Source organism: Lepisma saccharinum, chromosome 4 (genome assembly GCF_977018435.1).
Source record: "Lepisma saccharinum chromosome 4, izLepSacc3.1, whole genome shotgun sequence".
Taxonomy (NCBI): domain Eukaryota; kingdom Metazoa; phylum Arthropoda; class Insecta; order Zygentoma; family Lepismatidae; genus Lepisma; species Lepisma saccharinum.
In genome coordinates, this window is record NC_139232.1 from 80121946 (window position 1) to 80144923 (window position 22978).

The 22978-nt window shown below is 36.3% G+C and overlaps 1 protein-coding gene across 3 annotated transcripts; it reads left to right on the plus strand.

Annotated features, from left to right (window-relative positions):
- The first annotated feature begins 1739 nt into the window (after nucleotides 1-1739).
- BORCS5 (BLOC-1 related complex subunit 5) lies at nucleotides 1740-22739 on the plus strand. Of its 3 annotated transcripts, none has more exons than XM_083121750.1 (5): nucleotides 1740-1759; nucleotides 17508-17726; nucleotides 18315-18484; nucleotides 19514-19702; nucleotides 20935-22739. In XM_083121750.1, exons 2-5 carry the CDS (start codon nucleotides 17534-17536, stop codon nucleotides 21148-21150), a joined length of 768 nt encoding a protein of 255 aa, XP_082977876.1. In that variant the 5' UTR covers nucleotides 1740-1759; nucleotides 17508-17533; the 3' UTR covers nucleotides 21151-22739. The 3 variants fall into 3 exon arrangements, with proteins under 3 accessions (XP_082977876.1, XP_082977874.1, XP_082977875.1); XM_083121748.1 differs by lacking the exon at nucleotides 1740-1759 and adding an exon at nucleotides 14826-14898 and having other exon boundaries at nucleotides 20935-22738; XM_083121749.1 differs by lacking the exon at nucleotides 1740-1759 and adding an exon at nucleotides 14826-14895 and having other exon boundaries at nucleotides 17506-17726; nucleotides 20935-22738.
- The last annotated feature ends 239 nt before the right edge of the window (nucleotides 22740-22978 follow it).

The window sequence follows — 22978 nt, forward strand, 5'->3', positions numbered from 1 at the left end:
ACATTAAGACCTCTGTCTTGCTTCACAGAACATGATTCTACTACGTTCAGACTGCATACAGTAGGGGTTCATCCAGAATTTTCCATTTGGAGGGAGTAAGTCCAAATTTAGGGGGTGTAATGGTAAATTTCAAGCCAAAATGACCTTTGTAAACAAATTAGGGAGGTGTTTAGAAAATTTCTTTTGGGTGTGTGGATAAATCATGAAAGACAGTTGATTATGTGATCTCTAATACACGATGCTTTATGAGAATTTTCTTAACTGGGGGAAAGCATCATCACACTCCCCCTCTACTTTTAGTACTGAGGAAAAGTCCTGCGGAAGGACTTGAGAACAAGTCTTACGAAACCTTAATACTTTCAAATTAATGTCCCTTACATAAAGAGAACAATTTCCGCCTTTCAATTCGTTATAACATTAGAAATTACACTGTCACTGTCAAGAATTAATTGTACACGATACGTTTTGTAATTATTTCGATAAATTGAGGCTTGCCGAATGAGAATCTACACGTTGGTTTTCCTCAAATGTCGATAATTCAAATAACTGAAGTAATTGAACCTTACCAACAGAAGTCTCCAAAAACACTATTATTTTCACTTCCGTGTGAAACATTACAAGAGTACAAATATTATAAAAGTAACAAAAATGGAAGAAATTTGAATTAACGCTGAAAACTCTTATTACACCAATATTACCCAGTGATAATTCCTCATCATTGCCGACCTTCGTGGTGAAGAGGTTAGCACACCGCGCTACGACGCCATGGATCTCGGGTTCGAATCGGGTGTTCTTCCATCGATTTCATCACATAAAGTTGTAAACAAACTTTATAGACATCCTCGGTTTTTATATCATTTTTCTAAAGTTACGATCCTCCCCAAATTAAGTTGAGTGCACTTGATGCACAGATAGACTAATCGGGATTGGACCTGCAGTTTAAAATCGGATAAGAACCACTGTGTCTCCACCAGGTATAGAATCCTTCATCACAAGGCGACGACGGTACCACTATGCCATCGGGAGCCCCCTTCCCCCCAATTCCCCACCCAGCAACAAAAATGACATTGAGTTTCTCCGTAGTGGCTAATGATGTAGTTTTGTAATCAAAGGGTCTTGGATTCGATCCCCACTGCAGTGGTTTTGGACTTTCTACAGGCCAACTCTATTAGCCTATCTGCGCAGAAAGTGGACTTGAATAAACTTATTTTTCTCTGAAACAGTATTGACGAAAAGTTACAATTTTTTAAAAAAAAATTAACTTTATACATGTAAAAATACAATAACAATATTAAATATATATGAAGTTGGTTAAAGATCTATAAAAATAAATATTTTAAGTAACATTATTTCAAGCTACGGTCCACACAGTTTTAGCGAGAAACGTACAGTACAAGTTGTATTCGCATATCTGCTTCTCTGAAACTCTCATCCGTGAAGCAATAATAACTCCATCAAAATATCATATCATGTGGGTCACTATTCCCTACAAACCGGCGAAAACGGTACCTGATACTTCCTGGAATTGATGTGAAACAAGCGGAAAACTCGTTTTTCTTCCTCGAATTTCATTTCCAATAAATTGTATGTATTATATCCACTAGAATCATGATTTAGTTGTTTTTTAATTGCGATGACTCGACGATTCTAGCTAAATAGCTGAAGCAACTATTCGTGTAATTCTAGTAATTTTTTTTTTCAGATATATTCAGATTGTAGATCATGATGTCAGTTGGTAAGCGGAAGAAAGAGGTTAACGGTAAGTACATTATTGACATGAAGACTGTTATTCCGTATGTGATAGCTAGCACGTATGTTATGTGTGGTATACGGTTTACGGTTCTCGAATTTCATAGTTCAAGTATGTGTATCGACCTAAAATTATAAGTAGGTCTATACAATTCGCTTCTCCGTGGATAGCAGGGTTGGCAAAAATTGTGTTTTTTTATAAAAGAATCAAAACAGTTTTTTTGTTTTCAAAATGTTTTAAATGTTTTAAACAGTGTTTTAAACAGGAACCGAAAAAACATGTTTTAAAGAAATAAAACGTTTACAACATAATGCCAAGAAGACTTATTTTCTAAGAAAAATGATTAATAAGAATCTCTTAATCATCCAAGGATGGACTGTGTTCTTATTATACAGTAAATGCTTGACTAACTTCATAAAATACATATTTACGTTAGTCTTAAATCTCGCATGTTAGTTGTTCAAGAACTCTTCAACTAATCCACAGTTGCCAGGTTCCACTCAGACCACGTGGTAGCTACTCTGTTTTGTTTTCTTAAATATATTTTATTGTGAATGCAACTATATATTGTCAGAACTATGTGCAGTATGTTAAGTGAGGAACAAAACTGTTTCATCCACATAGTATTCAATTTTAAAAAAGTTTTAAACCCTTGTAAAAAAAAACATAACGTAGCCCACGGGTATTCATTACGATTTGTTTCTTTGTTAATCTATGTACATTTTCAGTCACTGAACAGATTTCTATGCACAATAAACAAAATGACACGGATTGAATGAAAAGATAAACTCGCAAATAACCACAAACAACCAAACATCAAGTGTCAAAATTTGTTTTAAACAAGTCTGAAAAATGTTTAAAACGCTTTGTTTTAAACATTTGTGAAAGAAACAAAGCCGTGTGTTCTAAACGTTTAAAACAAGTTGTTTAAAATAATTTTGGTTTAAACATGCCAAACAACTGTTTTTGACTCATACAAGAAATTCAGACAATTTTAAAAATGTAGCTACACAGTATTCTACAGAAAGTCCTACATAACCTGTAGCTACAATGTCTGCAGTGGCGCAAGAATCTTCCGAGCCGAGACGAAAAAAGTCGGGACATGGATTGTAAGGAATGGACTTTCCTGACTAAATCGGGATGTCTGATAGCCTTGCATCAATGGTTATAAATCTAAAATTGCCAAATATTGCAAACTGCAGAATTCTGGAGCCCATTCATTTGTGTAAGAACAAAATCGTAATTCTTATACGTTCAAATTAAAAAATTTCATGGCTCGATGGGGGGGGGGGGCATGGCCCCCGTGCCCCCCTCCCTTGGTTACGGACATGACACTGACAGCAGAGCTACATTGGAGTGAAGAAGTACGATGTACGATTAGAAAGGGGCAGTTGAATATTAATCTACTCTTCACTATGCAAAGAACCAAACACTAAATAAAATTTCTGTGTAGTGGAAATCTGATAACTGCGTTTCTTTGAGATAACGATTTACATTTTACAATATCTGCTAACACAAGGACGAAACCTTCACTTCGATGACCGACTTCGCCACCAAAGTTTCCTGGCTTAGTTCCTCGACTAGGCATGTATTTAGTTGTGTATCCGTTCGTTTCTTTAATTGAACTATCATTTATCCTCCTCGTGGCATTTAATTATCCATATGTGGCGAAACAAAATAAGAAATCACAACACACATTATCACGATTCGACAAGATGAGACAAAAACCACGCAAATTAAGGAAAATATAACACAAGAATACAAACTGCAAGGAGCAAATACTGTCCACTCTGCTTATAATGAAGGTGGGGATGAATGATGATATGATGAATGGACACTCACAAACATCCATGCCCGGGCCGGGATTCAAACCCGGGACCCCTGGCGTCGTAGCGCGATGTGCAAACCACTCCGCCAGTGGGGCGGCTCACTATATCATAAGTTCACTAAAACACCAAAATGTCTTCCCTTAACTTGAACTGAGGTTATAGTAACAGAGGAAGTAACAGACATGATACAGAAGTAGTTTCATTGACAATATCAAATACAGTACAGTATCAAACATAAAATGTGCTTTTAGTACACTCTTAATTGACTGTACTCGAAAAGATAGGTTGTCTGTGATTTCTTAAGGTATACTGTTTAGTGAACATGTTTTCTAGATTCTTCTCTAGAGTCTGTACTGTTCTACACCCGATTCGACATTCTTCACACACTCTAGTAGCGGTATGTGGCTTTTAGTGGTATATTAAATGAGCATGCCACTACGAAAAATATCCCCCTTCCTTCCTTATCCTTCCATTTGGGCTAATATTATTCAAAAGTTGATTTCTAAATATATCTGAAATCAGCAATAGACAGGGAAGAAAATTTTATTCTGGGAAATTTTCCAGGCCAGCTCACAATATTACAAGGAAACAAATTGAAACGTGACATTTTTGTTGTAGATTTTCTTTCATTCAAAGTGGAAGGTGTTAATAGTAATGACATACAGATTTCGGAATAGAACGTGAAGCTTAACTTTGGGGGGGAAGAGGTCAAAACGTATTCAAGCTCATAAAAATATCATCCAAGACTATTTTGATAAATAACTGTCACATTTGCAAAATCATAAAAATTACTTTACTTTGCTCATCAGGTTCCAGGAGGTTAACAGAAATAACATTAAATTGTAAATTTTCATGAACCTGAAAATTTTGGGGGGAGCAAGTGCCCTTATCTTCCACATCTCTGGCAACGGGTTGTACACAATGCTGGTGACTACATCGAAGTTTCACAGATGTATCTCACTCATAGGCGTAGCTACGGGGTGAGCCGGGTGTGCCTAGGCACACCCTAATGGGCTGCTTTATCAAAGAGAATTAAAGATATTTCAATAAGAGGGAAAATAAGCGGCAGTTTGTAAGAAGTTGAAAATGTCATTACTTGGTACAAACGTGTGCATTATCGCTGATGAAACGAGTGTCTATAGTTTTTCGATTTTTTGTTGTCATTGGAGAAAGAAGATATTTACTGCATTCTACTCTGTACTGCAGCACTTTTCTTCTATACCTGTCACAAGCTGCACGTGTGAGAGAGAGGTTTCTCCAAGCTTAAACAAGTTAAAACTAAATTAAGAGCAACTCAGAAGCAGGATAGATTGGAAGACCTGCTCTTGCTATTTGTGGAACAGAAAAAACTTAGTCTATTGATGTAAATGAAGTTATTGATGAGTTTAAGAACATTGCACCCTTTGACAGACGTCTCTTGTTATAGATGACGTGTATTTTGATGTATTTGTTTGTAACATTTATTAACATTTTGCGTGTGTGTAATTTCTTTGCAATTGATTTTTTCTACTGCATATATTCAGAAATTTCCAACACTGTCATTTAGTGAATTTATATTCCTTTACAAACATCAGTGCAGTTAAAGAGCCAAGTGATTGTGTTGCAAAATATGCTATTAAAAAGGTGCAAGACCTCATTTTTTTTGTGCACACCCAAATATAAAGTTCTAGCTACGCCTATGATCTCACTTGTATCATTGGTAAATAAATAGTTGTCACTATAGATCTCCAATAATCCACGTGAGTGTGTGTGTGTGTGTGTGTATATATATATATATATATATATATATATATATATATATATATATATATATATATATATAAATATGCAGAATTTTCGCACTATCAACATCATTTTCAATATTTGAGTAGACACACACACATACGTATACACAGGAGGTGGTGACCTATGCTGTTTTCCATATTGATGATGGGGGGCAGTTACCCCCCTACTTTTCGCCACATTTCCCCTTGCACTATGCTAAACCTTATCTACATATAGAAATATACTGTTTTTGCCCCCCTCCAGTTTTGACATCTTGCCCCCCTCCGGTTTTGGAACCGAATCACCGCCACTGAAGATTGTGTAAAGTAAATTTTGGTAGCCATTTTCTCAAAAACAGATCTTTTAGTACCTTTCAAACTATTGTGTGTCATGCACACATTATGACTCAATAAATGTACAGAATTTTAAAATGGATTTTTTTTAAAATTTTTCTTCTAACAACGATGTTTCCAGGACCGATCCTCGACGCCAGAGAGTTCGTTAAGACAACGATGTTTCTAAGAGAGTTCCTGGACGCCAGAGTTCGTTATGACAACGGTGTTTCCATGAGAAACCCTGGACGCCAGTTTTCGTTACGACAACGATGTTTCCACGAGAGATCCTGGACGCCAGAGTTCGTTATGACAACGATGTTTCCACGAGAGACCCTGGACTCCAGAGAGTTCGTTATGACAACGATGTTTCCACGAGAGACCCTGGACGCCAGAGAGTTCGTTATGACAACGATGTTTCCACGAGAGACCCTGGACGCCAGAGAGTTCGTTATGACAACGATATTTCCACCAGAGACCCTGGACGCCAGAGAGTTCGTTATGACAACGATGTTTCCACGAGAGACCCTGGACGCCAGAGAGTTCGTTATGACAACGATGTTTCCACGAGAGACCCTGGACGCCAGAGAGTTCGTTATGACAACGATGTTTCCACGAGAGACCCTGGACGCCAGAGAGTTCGTTATTTTCAAGATGGCCGCCGGTAACCTTGAAAGTCAGAGACAGTCCTATAACTTGATTATTTTTTAGCGTATCAATTTTACGGTTCGATCGATCGGATAATCAGTCAAGAGACACTCCAAAAGTGTATCTCATCAATAACTTGAAGTCTATTCTTGGCAGTGAGTTATGTGCACAGTTGCTATTTATTCATGCATTCACAGGATGTGATTCCACCTCCCGTATTTATGGTGTTGGTAAAAAAATCGGAATTAGAAAAACTTTTAAAAGGTTATTGTGCCCTTCATTCCTGTGTGACTGCATTCACTTCACCAGGTCAGAACCCTGCTGATATTGTAAGTCTTGGCAGTCATGCGATGCTTGTTATTTTTGGTAGCAACAGTACAAGTTCTTTGGCAGCCTTGTGTTACCAGACACTTACTAAGAAAGTCTTATAGCAAAATCGTTTGCTCATCCAGAACGTCTTCCTCTAACTGAGTCTTCCAACAAATTCCATTGTCTAAGAGTGTACTATCAGACTATGACATGGATGAGTACGGCTAGCGAAATGAATCCTGTGAATTGTAGTTGGCAACTTTATGGCGATGAACTTGTACCAGTAATGTGTGATATGAATGTTACATCAGACACTCTACTGAAAATTATACATTGCAGTTGTAGAACTGGTTGCAGTGGTAACCGTTGCAGTTGCAGAACAAATGGACTTCCATGCAGTTCCGTATGTGGATCATACCAAGTTACGCATTGTGACAACCAGGTGTCAGATGAAGTAGAGGACAGTATGAGGACTAATAGACAATGAAGACTTTTTTACCTCCATATTGCTGCACATTTTCATAACTTAATTTAAAGTTATGTAAAATAGATATTTTACAGAAAAATATATATGCAGTATGGGCGCTATTCACCGGATGTTTACATTTCTGTGCTTCCTTGTCGCTGGCGGGGACTGCACTTCCGGATTTGAAAAGAATAACATTGAATTCAATGGTGTAAATGCAGTGTCTTCGGAAAAGGCGACAATATTTGTGTGTCATTTGGTTTCAACATGAGATAGGGAACAAGCAATTGTTCTCGGGTATCTATACATCGTCTTCAGACAGACCTGATATTGAAAGATCAGTGGATTTAGGCAGTAAGGCGAAAAGATTGGACACAAACACGTGGGAGTAGGCTCTTCAGTCGGCACTTCATCAAATCAAATGAAAATATTTTACATGTTTCGAAAATTATAATTGTCTAACGCACATGTGGATCCCACTTTAAACTATAGGTCCAGTCCCGATTAGCCTTACTGTGCATAAAGTGGACTTAAAACACTAAATCAATCAATCAATCTAACGCACATGTGTTGATTTTAATTTAAAAGTTGGAACTATTTATAATCATATTATAACGCATTTGCCTTTTGGGTGTTGATATGCGCTCTCTCCATGGGCGTCGGTAGGTCAGTCGAACCCTCCTCCCCCCCTCCTCTGGAAATTGGCATCCTTCATTTCAAGTTGCAAAAAAGCAGGAAGTTTGTTATTTTTATTGTAAATAACAGAAATAACGTTAACTTGGTTAGTATTCGAACAGAGTAATCAATGTAAAATATGCATTAGATGGAAAAAATGAGTGAAAAATACAGGAACCAGGATATTTTTTCATATTCTACCATTTAATTCAAAGAATAAATGGTTCCACAGTTTTCAGAATTCGAAAAATTATAATTTTAGATGGAGTCACACAATTAAACTTTGTGAGTATTTTTCTAACTTCTAAAGTCCTTTCTTGAAGGACACTTTCAAAAGTTAATAACAAACTACAATATGTGTGTATTTCAGTATAGTAACTATGAAATGTAAAAGTATTAATGGAAAATAGTTGTGCTGGGTCGAATAGCATGATAATAATAAACAAACAACAACAATACAATGATCACCTATTCCACATTACCTGCTAACTACTTTTCTTTTTTAATCTTAAATGAGATAATAACGGAAACTTCCAGGACACCTAATTGACAATGCTTATTTAGCTACGACATTGGTGAACAACGTCACATAGAACACTTGCAGATATCTTACCTTGTATTTGCTTTGTGTGTACAAAACGACGGTAACGAAAAAAAAAGTCCGCTCCCTCCAATACAGCTTTATGTGCTCTGTCAGCAAACATTCACAGTGGATGGCGGGGGTTGCTTCAGTGCTGCCATCTGTACATACCGTCTGATGGTTCTAAACTACCCCGATAGATGGTAGACGTATGTAGTTGTAAATATCATAGAAAAGTTAGGGAATAGAAGTGGAAGCTACATTTAAACCTCGCTGCGCTTTGAAATTGCATTTCCATCGGTGGCCAGTAGATGGCGCGGCCGTCTTCTTTTGCTGCTCGCAGTAAATAGGGGGGGAGATTCATTGTCCCACTGGAGTGTCCTTCACCACAGAGACTGGATCAACATGGCTTATTGGAAAGGGTATACTTGTCTCTGCACTACTGAAGATATGCGATGAGAGGTTACGCTCGAGACTATACAAAGAGTCTGACTTGCGACTCGTCTCGACACGGTCTTCCCAAGGCGTCCTCTTATCTCTCTTCGTAATCCTCGTACTCGCTCCTCGATTGACTGACTTAGAACTGACCACTGACCTCTCTCCTTCCAGACATTTATTCCAATCGAATTTACTAAGTAATGCCGACTCAGTTATCTGTAGACTCTTCCTTGATTGCGATCGTTTACACCTGTTTGCAACGACGGCGATCAAGGAAGCTCGGCAATGTCTAACAAGACATTCCTTAGATGGTTCTAGCAATTTCCTGATTTGGAAAGTGATGGCTAAATGTCTGGGATTTTAGAGTTCGTTGTACGTTACATTTAAAAGATTCTACAGATCGTTACGATGCCCCTCTCCGGAAAATAATTCCTTTGAATTCGTCTTTATATGTGATCCAATCTTATAGGGGCATCGTTCATTACCAAAACATAAAATCCTACAGATCGTTACGCATTATTGAACAACGAAACATTACCTTTTCTTCAGTCTATCTAATGAGGATCAAAAGTTTAATAGAAAAATAACTGCTTAGATATAAGCCAGTAACTAAGAGTCTGTGAATCCGATGCTTGAGGGGAAGCACAGGGGAGAAGGACGTGAACTTTTGAGATTTTTTTCTTCTAGTAGAGGTCTAACAACTGACCAAAATCCATCTTTTACGGAATCATTCCCAACATTCGTCGTTTTCAACTTAATTTTTTTTTTTTGGCTAACACAGAAGTTTTCACAACACTCCCACATCTCGTCCCCATGAACGCGGCTAAAAATATGAAAACAGTAACGTATAAATTAGCAATAACAGCACAAAATAAAGGCTATTATCAAGAGGAATATCATCTGTCCCTGAACAGTACGTATGTATATCCTCTAGCGCGACACAAATGAAAAGTCTCATTATAGCTCAGTTCATTGCTGATGCAGGACAAATTTCAAATTCATTTTTCTCTCTTATATAAAAAAAAACCTTCATAAAACTTTATTAGTATGAAGAGGAAGGATGGTAGTTAAAAATATTCAAAAATGAGAAAAATCGATGAGGGGATGTTTTGAGCTGTTCAAACTTGAAATTTGAACATTTGAACAGTGTGTTCAAATTTTACAAAGTTTCAACATTTTATCATCTCATAATATGCAACCGTTTTTCCCCTTTACAACGAGCTCAAGAACGCTTCTGTATCTTCGTTCGTTCCCGAGATATACTTAATTGAAAAGAGCATGATGCTCAAAACTGACATTTTGAACAACCCTCATATAATTCGTAATAATCATATTTCAGCAAAATCCTTTCACAGGTTTTGGAGCAAAGCAAAGCTGTGTCCGAAATATCATCAACATCGTGACTATGAGGGTCAACTCCTGCCTGATTTGACATGGAATGAATGACCCGACCCATATTTATATATATAATGTCATTAAATGTCTCAAATTATTTTATAATATATACAATATATTATATCGACTGTCTTTCAATCAAAATGTATAATTGCAAATAGATGAACAATGATGTGCATAAGGGAGGAGGGATAAAAAATAAGATATATTAAGATGATATAGTTTCATGTATAAAATTCACATATAAATGCTATTACGTGTTTTATTAATATATCTATGTACTTCGTGGTTGCTAACGAAAGACGATGAGAAATGGAGAAGAAGTAACAAGTCGGTCCAATTTCTGTGTTCTGGGGATTGCTGGGTTTAGTGTCCTTAGAGGTGAGGCTCTTTGTTGTCCGTTCTTTTTGTATGTTCTCGATATTATTCCAGTCATGTATATTCGAATCTCAAACTAATTGTTTATATTTGTTGTTAAAACAAAAACTCTTCCCCCCTTGGAAGAATTTTTGTGGGGGGAGGGGGGAATTTCAAGACAAGATCGTTGGTGGGAGGAATTCCCCCGTCCCCCCGGGATTCCGCACCTTGGTTTGGAACATTTATGTTACATATTATGCTGTTCATTAAATCACATTTTTGTAATCTGTAATTTTAAGGCAGTATATTGTTTGAAATAAAATATGCCAAACCATTTCAAAGGTAGAATTACAAGTATTGTCAACTGACCCCGAACATATCGTCAACTCACTCCACATACAGGTTGAATTGACAATTGTTACTCTTCAAAAAAAAAAAAAAAAAAAAAATAACAAAATAAAAAAGCAATAATTTTACAAGTTTTTTGGAGCATGGTGAATTAAAAATTTGTAGTGGTTGAGGAAAATACAAATATTGCTCGTAGGATTTCATCAATAGTATATCTTAATTTTTAAAAGCTGCAAAAATTTAAACATAAAAACATGGTCAAGTACGATTTGATGTTGCTCTTAAAGTAGGGTGACCATAATATTTTGACCCAAAGGTCACTTTACTCCCTCCTGAAAAATTGGTTAGGCCTAATTAGCTATAAAATTATTGTCATTAACGTATTATTATTATTATTTATAGTAACCGCTGTAGCTCAGTCGGTGGTCGGCCTCCGTGGAGGAGTGGTTAGCATAGTGGTCCCGGGTTCGAATCCCGGCTAGGACTTGGATGTTTGTGTTGTCCGTAAATTTAGAAAACCGAGAATATAGAGAAAAACTGATATGTACGAATGTTGAGAAAATGTGTGTGAATGACGGGGGATACCACCGAATAGGGGAATTTCTTTATTTTATATATAAAAAAGTCGGTATTGCGTCTGACTACCATGCGAGAGGCCCGGGTTCGATCCCCGGCTGAGAGAACCGGGACTTTTTCCACCTGTTTATGCGGCTCCGGCGCTCGCCCAGTGTTGTATAAAGTGGATACCTGGAGGAAACTCTGGGAGGTAAATGCGGCCAGGGGCGTGGTGCTGATCACATCACTCCAAGCTTCGGCCGAGATACGCCTTCATGGCGTGGTGCAAAGCACAGGGGAGCACTTTACCTTTTTTATTATTTATTATAGTATGGATCACATAAATGATACATCATGAACAATATCTATGTAAAATATGATCTCTCGTTGTCAAGAGCTATTAATTTTTATAATCTCGGTATGATTACTATGCCAGAAGTATTTTGCAGAAGGACCAATCTTCTTGAGAACAACTTTATTCTTTACTAACCGTTAATAAAGCTCCCCGAAAAAGTTGCATCACATATTAATATCTAACACAAAACGCGGGATTTGACATTTGAATTTCCGCCAAGACACAGAAAGTCATTCTTTTTAAGAATCTCTCAAATTTAGACTTGGTTTTCAAGCTAATTCCTAGACTTTTAAAAAACGGGACAAATAGTGTTTCTTGTATAATATCGACGGGACAACTGGGACACGCCTATGAAACGGGACTCTCCCGGTCAAAACGAGACGAATGGTCACCCTATCTTAAAGAAACGATTTTATTTCGAGCAAAGTGAAACAAAAATTATTTGAATTTCACGCTATTCAGTTCATTTTCATTTCTTGTGCGGCAAGGCCGAGTAAAGATTGTTGCAGTCAAGAAATGATTGTTGCGCCGGTGCATGGAATTCGCCGCCCCCCGTTTGTACTTCAGTTATGAGCTATTATTTTTTTCTTTTTGCTCAGGCCAATCGGGACTAGACCTACAGTTTAAAGTGGGATCCGAACCACTTGTAGCTCCACCGAGTATCGAACCCGGAACCCCTTGATTACAAGGCGACGACGCTACCACTGAGCCATCGGGGAGGCCCACACACTGTACTCGTTATTTCAAAAGTGGTAATGAAAATTTCCACAAGCGAAGTTGAAATATTTTTTAAAAAAAGTTTTTTGAGAACTGAATTTGAAAATTCAGGCGCCAGTTGAAAATGCCTACATTTTACATTCCCAATTCCGCCTTCAAATAAACACTCAAAGAATCTGTTAATTGCATAGGAAAGGCAACCTTACTTTCGAGTAAAAGATTCCGAAGAACTTTGCGGTGGCGGAAACGCATCACCCATCCCATCTCTTCACCCCACCCCTAACAGCGGTGCTTGGAAGGGAACCAGCGAAAAAGGAAGCCCTTGCCATTGGTAACAGCCTTGATGGCATACAAGAGATCTGACCAATAAGGACGTTTGAAACCCACGTGACTGTCACCGAAAGAGCTCTCCCCCCAATTTGTGCTGGAAACAGCAAAAGAAGACGGCCGCGCCATCTACTGGCCACCGATGGAAATGCAATTTCAAAGCGCAGCGAGGTTTAAATGTGGGATAATCCTCTACTCCCTAACTCCTCTATGTAAATATCATGGTATTCCACTTTTGCCGACCATTCCACATTCGCCGCCTCTATTAGTGTATAACAATAATTTTAACCTTAGTAATTACTATTATTTCTTTTACTGTTGTGATCGAAGTATTTCAATGTTTATAATTAATGTAAGCTTCATTTCAACCTGGATAAATCTTTTCAGAAACGAAACTGATGGTAGAAGATCAACATTGCCTTGGAAAATATTAGTATTGTCCCTTATATCTGCATGCAAAGGATCCGGGAAATTGCCAATCTTTTCTAGGTACCTTTGATTCTCTACATCACTCAAAAATTTCAAGTGATCCATTTTGTTTCCGATCTTTTATAAGGAAATAAGCTCGGTGACAATCTGTATTCCACTTGTTTACATTGGAAAATTCGCGCCAAACCGGAAGTTCTTTCCCCGCCATCAATAATCGAATTGTCTGATCGATCATTTTTTTGTTTACTCGGGAATAACCCCCCATAGTTAAATGTGTGATGATATTGATAATACAAACTTACAACTTCATATTGTGTACTTACTTAAGACCTACAAACAAGTATTGTACCTTTATTTTTCACTGTTGGTTCCATTTTTTGATCCCATAGACGAAATTTGTTGGTTGAAATGAATTCCTTGACCATAAAAACCGTAAAATTGATGGAAAAATAATTGTTCTATGCTTAAAAATACGCAAGTTATAGGACTTTCTCTGACTTTCAAGGTTACCGGCGGCCATCTTGAAAATAACCCACTTCCGGTTGCCAGATTCTGGTAGACTTTTTTCTGTTGATCAGTACACCAAGTAGGAACAAAAAACGTTTACAGACCTTTTGTTGGAATTTATTTTAGGTCTGACCGTTATATTGACCCGTCTATTTTCTCTCGCGGATTTTGCTACATTATCTTGGGAACTACTGGAGCTTCAATGATTATATTATTCCATTTTATAACTCTCGTTCTGCTCTCCAAAGTAAGACTATACGATTTTATGTAGCTGCACAAGAAGAGTGATTGATTGATTTGCTTTATTTTACTTCGTTTCATCTGCCACTTTTGGCTAATTTGCGAAGATGGGGATGAGTGATGAAATTGATGAATGGAAACTCACAAACATCCATGCCCATGCCGGGATTCAAACCTGGGACAAGAAGAGTGACAATCATTTATTTTTATGTCCAAATTTTTAACAAAATATGAAGGAATAGAAAGGATAAAAGGTTCTGAAGCATCAAAAGGGGGTAAAAAGGGGATGAATATGCTAATCTCAAGTGGTTCGGTTATTTGAAAAGATTTGAACGTCTAGCCCGTACCATCTCTGGATACTTGTCTCCCTTGTAGGTGTTTTTCCATACGTTGTTTGTAAACTTCTCCGCACCAAAGCACAAGATTTTAACGCAGCGAGCCATACACACACTGAGTATACGTATCTCGCAGGCCCCGAGCGAACCCTTGCCTGCAACAGGAAACGAAAGAATGGATATTCACACACATTAACGGATCCCTCTTTCATCCCTCGCCTCGAAGAATTGAAATGACAATTTGCCGAGAAATACTTGTGCATCACGTGTATTCTATTCTTCCTTGATTTCATTTCCACTCTTGTCAAATTTAGCAGAAATTAACTATACAGTTGCCAAATACTTTATGTGATAGTCGGGATTATTTGTTTGTTTCTTTTCTGGTGTTCGGTGTTTTCTTCTGGTAAAAGTAAATGATGGATGTTCTTTTCTTGCATATGAGGGGAAAAAGACAAAAACTTATCATCATCACTGGCTTAGCAGACGACAAGTTGAATTATGCCATTGGTTGGTAAACAAAGTCTTTGTGATATAAAAAAAAGGTGAGAATTACGAACTTTTATGAACGAGTATTTTTAAAAAAACGAATGTTTTAAAATATCGTTACTGTGATAAAGAATAATTCTTTAATTTATGCTAACATGTTAAATATATGTTCATAATAGAAGCATGATAGGCGATTGCACTCTACCATCGATTGGATTTTACAAATTTGAGAAGACATGAAAGAGTAAATATTACAGAATATTTAATAATGATAGGATCTAGAAGGAAACAAATTTCCTTACGTGATTTGTGAGCTGTAAGTCAGTGTGCGATGGCGCTCACCACAGGGTGGTGCCGACCACATCACCTCTAGTATGGCTAAGTTGAAGACTGGGTGAGCCCTTAGTCCCACACTCCCCATATGGGTACTATTATCGTATGAGGGAAACACCTACGAATCATATATTTCGGACTTCTTTACATTGCTAACGTGTTATTTTCGAATGCGGAACATTTCTTAAGGTGAAATAATGCATTTCTAACTAAGATAATGTCAATTTCTTCTATTTACGAGTACTTACTGTTACTTGTTGTTTCGAATCTGTAACACATTATGGCTGTGATAGCGTACTGGTTTAGGGGGCGTTCTGAGAGTGTTTTGTCGATTTATGCAGTGTTGCAACCTCGTTCATCGGAAAATATCTACTTTCGTGCCCGGATTTGAAATTATGCTAAAAACCATTGACGTTAGCCTCACAAACCATTTACGTTAGCCCCACAAACCATTGACGTTAGCCCCGCAAACCATTCACGTTAGCCCCAGCAGAAAGCAAATGGCGGGAGCAGAAACAGCGTGTCGGAAAGAGATTTTCGCAGAAAACAATACGCATTCACATTAAAATGGATCAAATCTACATTCAGGAACTTCCACAACGCTAAAGAAAATGATTTCCGTAAGTACTTTCTCCTGTAAATTTGAAGGAATCCGTTTCCCTCATACAATAATGTTACCCCTATATGTTTTTAGGGCATGTTGCAATGCACAGGGGATAACATTATAATTTTCTTATAAAATGTTGTAAGTGTAAGAAGTTAAAATTATGGTACTTGTTTACTATCCTTCGGACACATTTATTTATTTTTACGGAAGAAACTACTTACCGTAATAAGTTCCTGTAGCATTGTCGAACATCGGGAAGGTGTTTTGTGTGATGTGGAAATGTTACACAGAGGAAACTTTAAAATTAATGTTTCATGTGGTTTGGTTCATCGCCAGATTTCCAGCTAAGCACCATTCATGTCCAAACACACTTGCAATCTTCGTTTGAATCTGAAAATTGCATTCTGCCCATCCGGAATGCTGTCAATCACATCATGTATCTTGAACTTCAAATCATGTACATTTCCCATAGCCTTGAACTTTTCGTACCATCTCTGGATACTTGCCTCCGTTGTAGGTGTTTTTCCAAACGTTTTTTGGAAACTTCTTCGCACCAAAGCACAAGATTTGGTAACAGTTCGTTATATCGGATACACATTTCTTCATTTTTACAGAAGAAACTACTTACAGAAATGAGTTTCTCCAAGTTTTCCAACGTTCATCGAGGTATTTTCTTTCATCGTGGAATATATTTGACTGGGAAAACATGTATTTTTCAAGAAAAATATCTCACCGACGCACAATTGCCATTGCTTTCGCTACGTAAACTGCATGCTGTGTACGTTTGATGACGTAAGCCCCTGTCAGTGTTTCCAACCACTTTTTTTCACTATGCTTGCCTAACCTTATTGGAAATGGTTCGTGGGGCTATCCATCAGCTACCGTGCATAATGGTTCGTGGGGCTATCCATGAATGGTTCGTGGGGCTATCCGTCAGCTACCCGTTCATAATGTAAAAATTTCACACGTGACGAACACAATAGTAGGTATTTTTCGGTGAAGAAGGTTGGAAACACTGCATACCCGCAATGTGAGTCAAAATGTGCCCGCCATATTGTGTGTTACAGAAGCGAAGAAAGGAATCAAAAAAATCACTCTGTATGTAAAAAATTGTGTTTGTTTTCATATTAAAAGCATAATGGCACCTTGAACTATGTTCCGCAATACACAATTGGTAAGTACGAACCATGCGAAACACAAAATATCAGATTTTAATGTGTCTCTGATATAACGAACTGTTACCCAAGATTTTAACGCGGCAAGACAGAACAGACACTGTCAAAAAAATCACTCTGTATGTAAAAAATTGTGTTTGTTTTCATATTAAAAGCATAATGGCACCTTGAACTATGTTCCGCAATACACAATTGGTAAGTACGAACCATGCGAAACACAAAATATCAGATTTTAATGTGTCTCTGATATAACGAACTGTTACCCAAGATTTTAACGCGGCAAGACAGAACACACACTGAGCTTTTTTCCTGCATTAACACCATCTTGGAATCATGTGATTGCATTATCACCTGCACACATATCATTCAGCAGTGTGGGCAGAAGAAAATGTTAAATTTTCCTCTGTAAAAAAAAAATGTAATAAATATATTACTTTAAACTTATAGCTTTTTAGAATCTTGCGATACTTTCAAAATATGCTGTATATATCTAACACAGACTGAGATACTACAATATTTACAAGTACAATGTTGCTATTTGTTTATTTAGGTAGTTGTGTGTGAGAATTAGTTGACATGGGTTCCGAACAAAGTAACCAAAATCAACAGCACAATGCGAGACAACAGCAACAGAGTAGGTCTGCCAGCAGCTCCATAGACAAGAGCGAGGAAAGTGATGGACGGCCAGGGAGCATATCACCTGGTCCCAGCATCTACTCCGATTCAGACTTACCATATATATCGTACACTGTCAATCGACCTATAGGAGGTAAGCATTTTCATGTAAGCTGCGTATCATTAAGCCAACAGAAAACAAACATGTAAGTAATGCCACTACACAATTGTTGGTTACGAAGATTCAAAATTTGAGCTTACGTAACCACAAAAAAATTAACCATCCACTGTCATTTACATACTTTTAATACATACTTACAGAGTCAAAAAATATGTTCATAGATGTTATCTGTGCACTTTTTTCATTGTGTAGTATGATGTTTTCTGAAAAGATGTGACCGACATGACCGTTACAAATGTCAGGATTCTTCAATATTATTATTATTTTCTGTTCTGATCTCGGCCCACACACCCGTAACTAAAGTTAAGACATTTGAGTACAAGGTCTTTCAGTATTTTTTTTCCTCAAATAACATTATAATTTTGATAAATTAATCTTATCAGCTAAAACTATTGATTTGGTACAAGTTAATAAACTTTCCAAGTATTTGAATAAGGCAGGTTACTGGAATAAAAACTGTCAGTGAAAGTTGTCAACTGTAGTAGTATTGGCAGTAGTATTTTTTAAATAAATCACACGAAAGTGAGCATTTTACTGGATATATTTTTATGCACTTTGTAGATTCACCAAAATTATCACATAAACATCTACACAAAGGAAAGTTGATATCACCAAGGAAGAGTTCAGTGCCACGGCAGTCTTCTCTACCCAAAGGTCACAGCATAGTAGTTGTGAAGCCAGCAGCTGATGTAGATCCTGCAGATAAGGATGCAGATCTCGCACATTTGCAGGTACATGTCCTTAATAATTATTAAAAAATTACACTACATGATAACATCCCACTTTCAGGACCAACATAGATAAAGGTGTTTGCTTTTCTATATAGTGATTGTGTCACAGTGTAAATTTCAATAGGTTAAGAAAAAAACAAAATCCCTATATTAATGGCAGTTTCTTTCTTGGTGACCAAAATTGAAGTATAGTTGATAGTTTGGTTGTCATATCAAAAATGAACCATATTTGCATGTGTATAATGTGTGTGTGGATAACGTGTACCCGTTTTGAAGGGAAGTGCAGCAAAAAATTCTGTGTATCACAATTCAGGTTCAAAAATTTCTTAGTCGTTGGTCATAAGGCTGTTGTTATGTGCCATTTTCTGTTATGTATTTCAATTTTCTTCCTCTAACACTCATTATTGGGAGGCACAATGTATACATTTGACCTCTGCTAAAAGCCCTGTCTTTAAGAAGGAAAACACAACCGATTTCATCTTTCCGCGACAATTAATTCTCGAGGTACATTTTTTTTTGTACTTCACAGCAAGTTCAAAAAGCACATTCTTGAAAAGATCCCATTCACAGAGGCTCCGTCCGGTAGAAGTTAACAAGCCACTGGGAATAATTGTGTTTAATTCAATCTATAATTGCTTGTGCAGTCATGGACCCTTCTGAGTTGTAACGATCCCATTTACTTTCAATGAAACTGTTACAACCCAGATGTGTTTGTGACTGTACAATCAGAAACTTGTTGCATTGGAGTGAATGAATAAAATGAGATATTTAATAGTTTGTATTCTTTTACTGATGTATATGTACAGTTTTATAGCATATATGTTTATTCACTGGTGAAACAACCTAAAAGGATAACCTCCCTAGACAAACGTATCAGAACTCTAATTACTCGCTAACGGATAATTGTTATGAATTGTCATGCGAGAGAAGTAAAAGTATTCTGGACAAGTTGACAACTTCACAGATTCATTATCACTGTGGGTAATAAATGAATAATTTGTGAATTTTATTGTTGCCTTTACCTTCCAGAATGTTCCAATGTTTCTTCCAATAATGAGAGGAACTCTGAATGTCCCAGCTGCTCGTGACCCAGAGGTACTGGAAAGGCTAGATCCCAATGCTTTACTGAACTTGTGTCTTCGGTATGAGCAGCACCTGGCTTTATGTGCGGAGCTAGTGTCATCAGAGCAGGCACATTTAGGAAGAAAAATAAGAGAGGTCAGTGGAGTTACAGCTGGTGTTGAAGTTTATGACTTTCATCAATGCAGTAGTTTTATGAATTTAAAAATTAAACATCTGGCATATTGTAAAACATTAGTTATTGTGAAGAGAAAATGAATATGTGTGTGTGTGTTGATTAATGATTGTGCAAGTGAAGACTAAAAATCAACAGCTCGAAAAATGTGCTGAAAGGATGGATTGATGAATGTATGGTGGTCGAGTGCCTGGATGTATTCATGAATTAATGCATGCTTTTTTTTTATTGTGGATGGAATTAATGGAGAGGAGGGATGGTATGGATTGATTGTATTGATTGATGGATGAAGGGTGTGAATTTATTAATTGAATGATGGATGGATGGATAAATGAATGTGATAGGTGAATAGAGTGCATGAATTATACTGAATTGGAAAGATTTGCTTTCACTAAATGGTTCAGTTGATTGGATGTGTGTGAGTTGATGGTTTGAATGAAAAGATTGGATGATCATGAATGGAATGGATAACATGGATGAATAAATGGATGGATGAGATTGGCAAATGAATGGGATGATGAATCTAGAATGGATACATAGAGAGATTTGTTGATTTAGTTTATTTTACTTCACTTTTCTGTCACTTTTGGCTAATCAGGAATCCAGAGGAATTGACTGGATGGATATATGAAATGCTGATGGGTGGATGGATGGAATGGTTTGAACTGGTTGGTTGGTTTGCATTAAATAGATTAAATGGAATGGATGGATGGTATGAATTGGTGATTGGAATGGATAAATGGATGGGTTGATTGATGCAGGATGAAATTCATTGAATTGAATGGGTTGAATAAATGGATATATAAATTTGTGCATTGATTGGATGGTATGAATTGATGGATTGATCACAGATGAATCTCCTCGTTATTGGATGGATGGAATCAATAGTGTGATGGATGATTTGATGATTGAATTGATTGCCTTTGATTAAGTGCAATTGGGTGGTTTGGTAGATTGTATGTATTGACGTATTGGATGGATCAATTGTGTAGATAAATAAATAGGATAGTAGGATGACATGTACAAATGGTTGGACAGATGGATCTGATGATTGGATTGATGGATGAAATAGATTCAATCGCAGGGCAAAATACATGATAAGAGTTCTCACTCTATACCATATTTTCTCTTCACTCACTTGTTCTGTTGTATTAAAACAAATTAAAGGGAAAAAAAAACCTTTTCATTATTGCAGATGGATTTTACTATTTCAACCTTGATGAACATTCTAACTGAGCGGCAAAAGAAGTTTGCGAAGTATGCTGAAAAACTAAGCAAGGTTCATGAAGTGTCCCATCAATTAAACCGTTGTCATATGTTGCTGAACCAGACATTGGAGAGCATGGAGACTCTAAACAATTCCCTGCCTGTAGAGGAACGGTTAGAACCATTTGTGTGGACCACTGGGTAAGAGTGCTGTTACCCATATGCCACCATATCAAGACAGAGAGAAAGACTTGTCGTGAAGAGGAATAAGTGTTTTTGTACATTTAAGGACATTTATTTATTGAGATCTGTAAGCAAATACCGTGTGTATATATATTCTGAGATCTGTAGCATTAATTTATGCAATATGCATGTTGCTGAAACTATGATTTGCTCACAAATTTTCTACATCGTGGTCATGGTTGATTTCATTTGAAATGTAAGAAAATGGTGGATACAAATTTGTAGTGGCAAGTGTGAATTTTTGCTTTGTGTAAACCAAAGTTCCTCACATACATTCTTGCAATACGGTAAAAACAAATAAATAATAATGCATGGAGAATGTTGCAACTGTAAAGCTGATCCTCAGATCATTATTGCTGGTAGTTGACGATTTAAGTGTTATTTTTTCCTAACAGCTTTAGGTGAAGAATTAACATGTTGTAAATGAGTGAGAAAGAGATGTTATTGTACGTTAACATACAATTGTTAGATTATGAGTTTTATGAAACTTTTTTAAAAATTATGTAGTTCTGAATTTTTCTTTGACAGCAATAATATCAAAATATTTTACAGAAATGTACAGATATATTATTTGTGCAAAAGCAACCTACAACTCTTTGTGAAATCTCCTTTGAATATATCAAATAATCAAAACTTGGAAAGTGTATAGTCATTAACTTTATGCACAGATAAGCTAGGAAAGTATGGAAAAATTGAACTAGTTATACCTAAAGTTCCTTTTAACGAAAAGGAACTTCATGATTTCAAGTTCCTCCTAATTTAGAAAGAAAGTATTCCAATCACATCTGCAAAGAGAAATGATTTTTTTTTCTGAAAAATTATGCTAACTGGATGTTGTAATTTTGGGTTCAACATTCAAACATATTGGAACACTTTATTCACTTCACATTTAAATCTATATAATTTCTAAGTTCATGCTTATAAAAAAAAAGATAAATTTAATTTCTGAAAATATGTATTTTTCCATTTTATTTATACTACATATATTTTAGGTTGCAAAATAATGTTTTAAAAATTCAGAAGATACTTCAAAATAAAATTTCTGTTTGTTTATAGAAGGAATTGAGCTGAGTACTTGGTTTACTTCTAAATTGATACATAAGGTTCAGGTATAAAAAAGAACAACTGCCAAGAAATTAACGAGTTCTGTTGTGAATTCTGGCCATTAGTAGGAATTTATCTCCTTAACTGCCAAGCTTTATACTAATAAATGGCTGTATATGGCCTCTTAAGGAGTAAAAAGGAGAATTTCAATAATATTTACAATGGTTATTCATATAGCACATACATATTCTAAATTACATATTCTTTTGCAGGAAAAACATATTAAATATACTTAATTTAAACCTGCACAAAGTTTAGTGTAAATAAATTTAATCATATACATTTTAATGTTTCTTTTTTAAAAGTATTTTTGTAGAACTATGGCAGTATACTTTAAGTTTTAGAAATAAAATTATATTGTTGTACAGCCATAAAATAATTGTTATTATGTTGTAATTTAATTCCATTAATTTTCTTAAATAGTATTTAGATTTTATTTATGCTTGAGTATGGATAGCACTGGATCACTAAATTTTTAATAATGTTAAATAAGTCTTGCATGTATCAGTGTTATGCATATTCATTGTGTGTATATATAATTTGGAAAATGTTATTGAAATGTTGAAAATTATATTTTGTTTTGCCATTGGAATTTCTTTGTCTTCAAAGTTATTTTTCACCCTTTACTTGATCTTTTTGTTTTAAGGCAAACAGTACCATGTGCAGAACAAGCAAGGAGATACAAT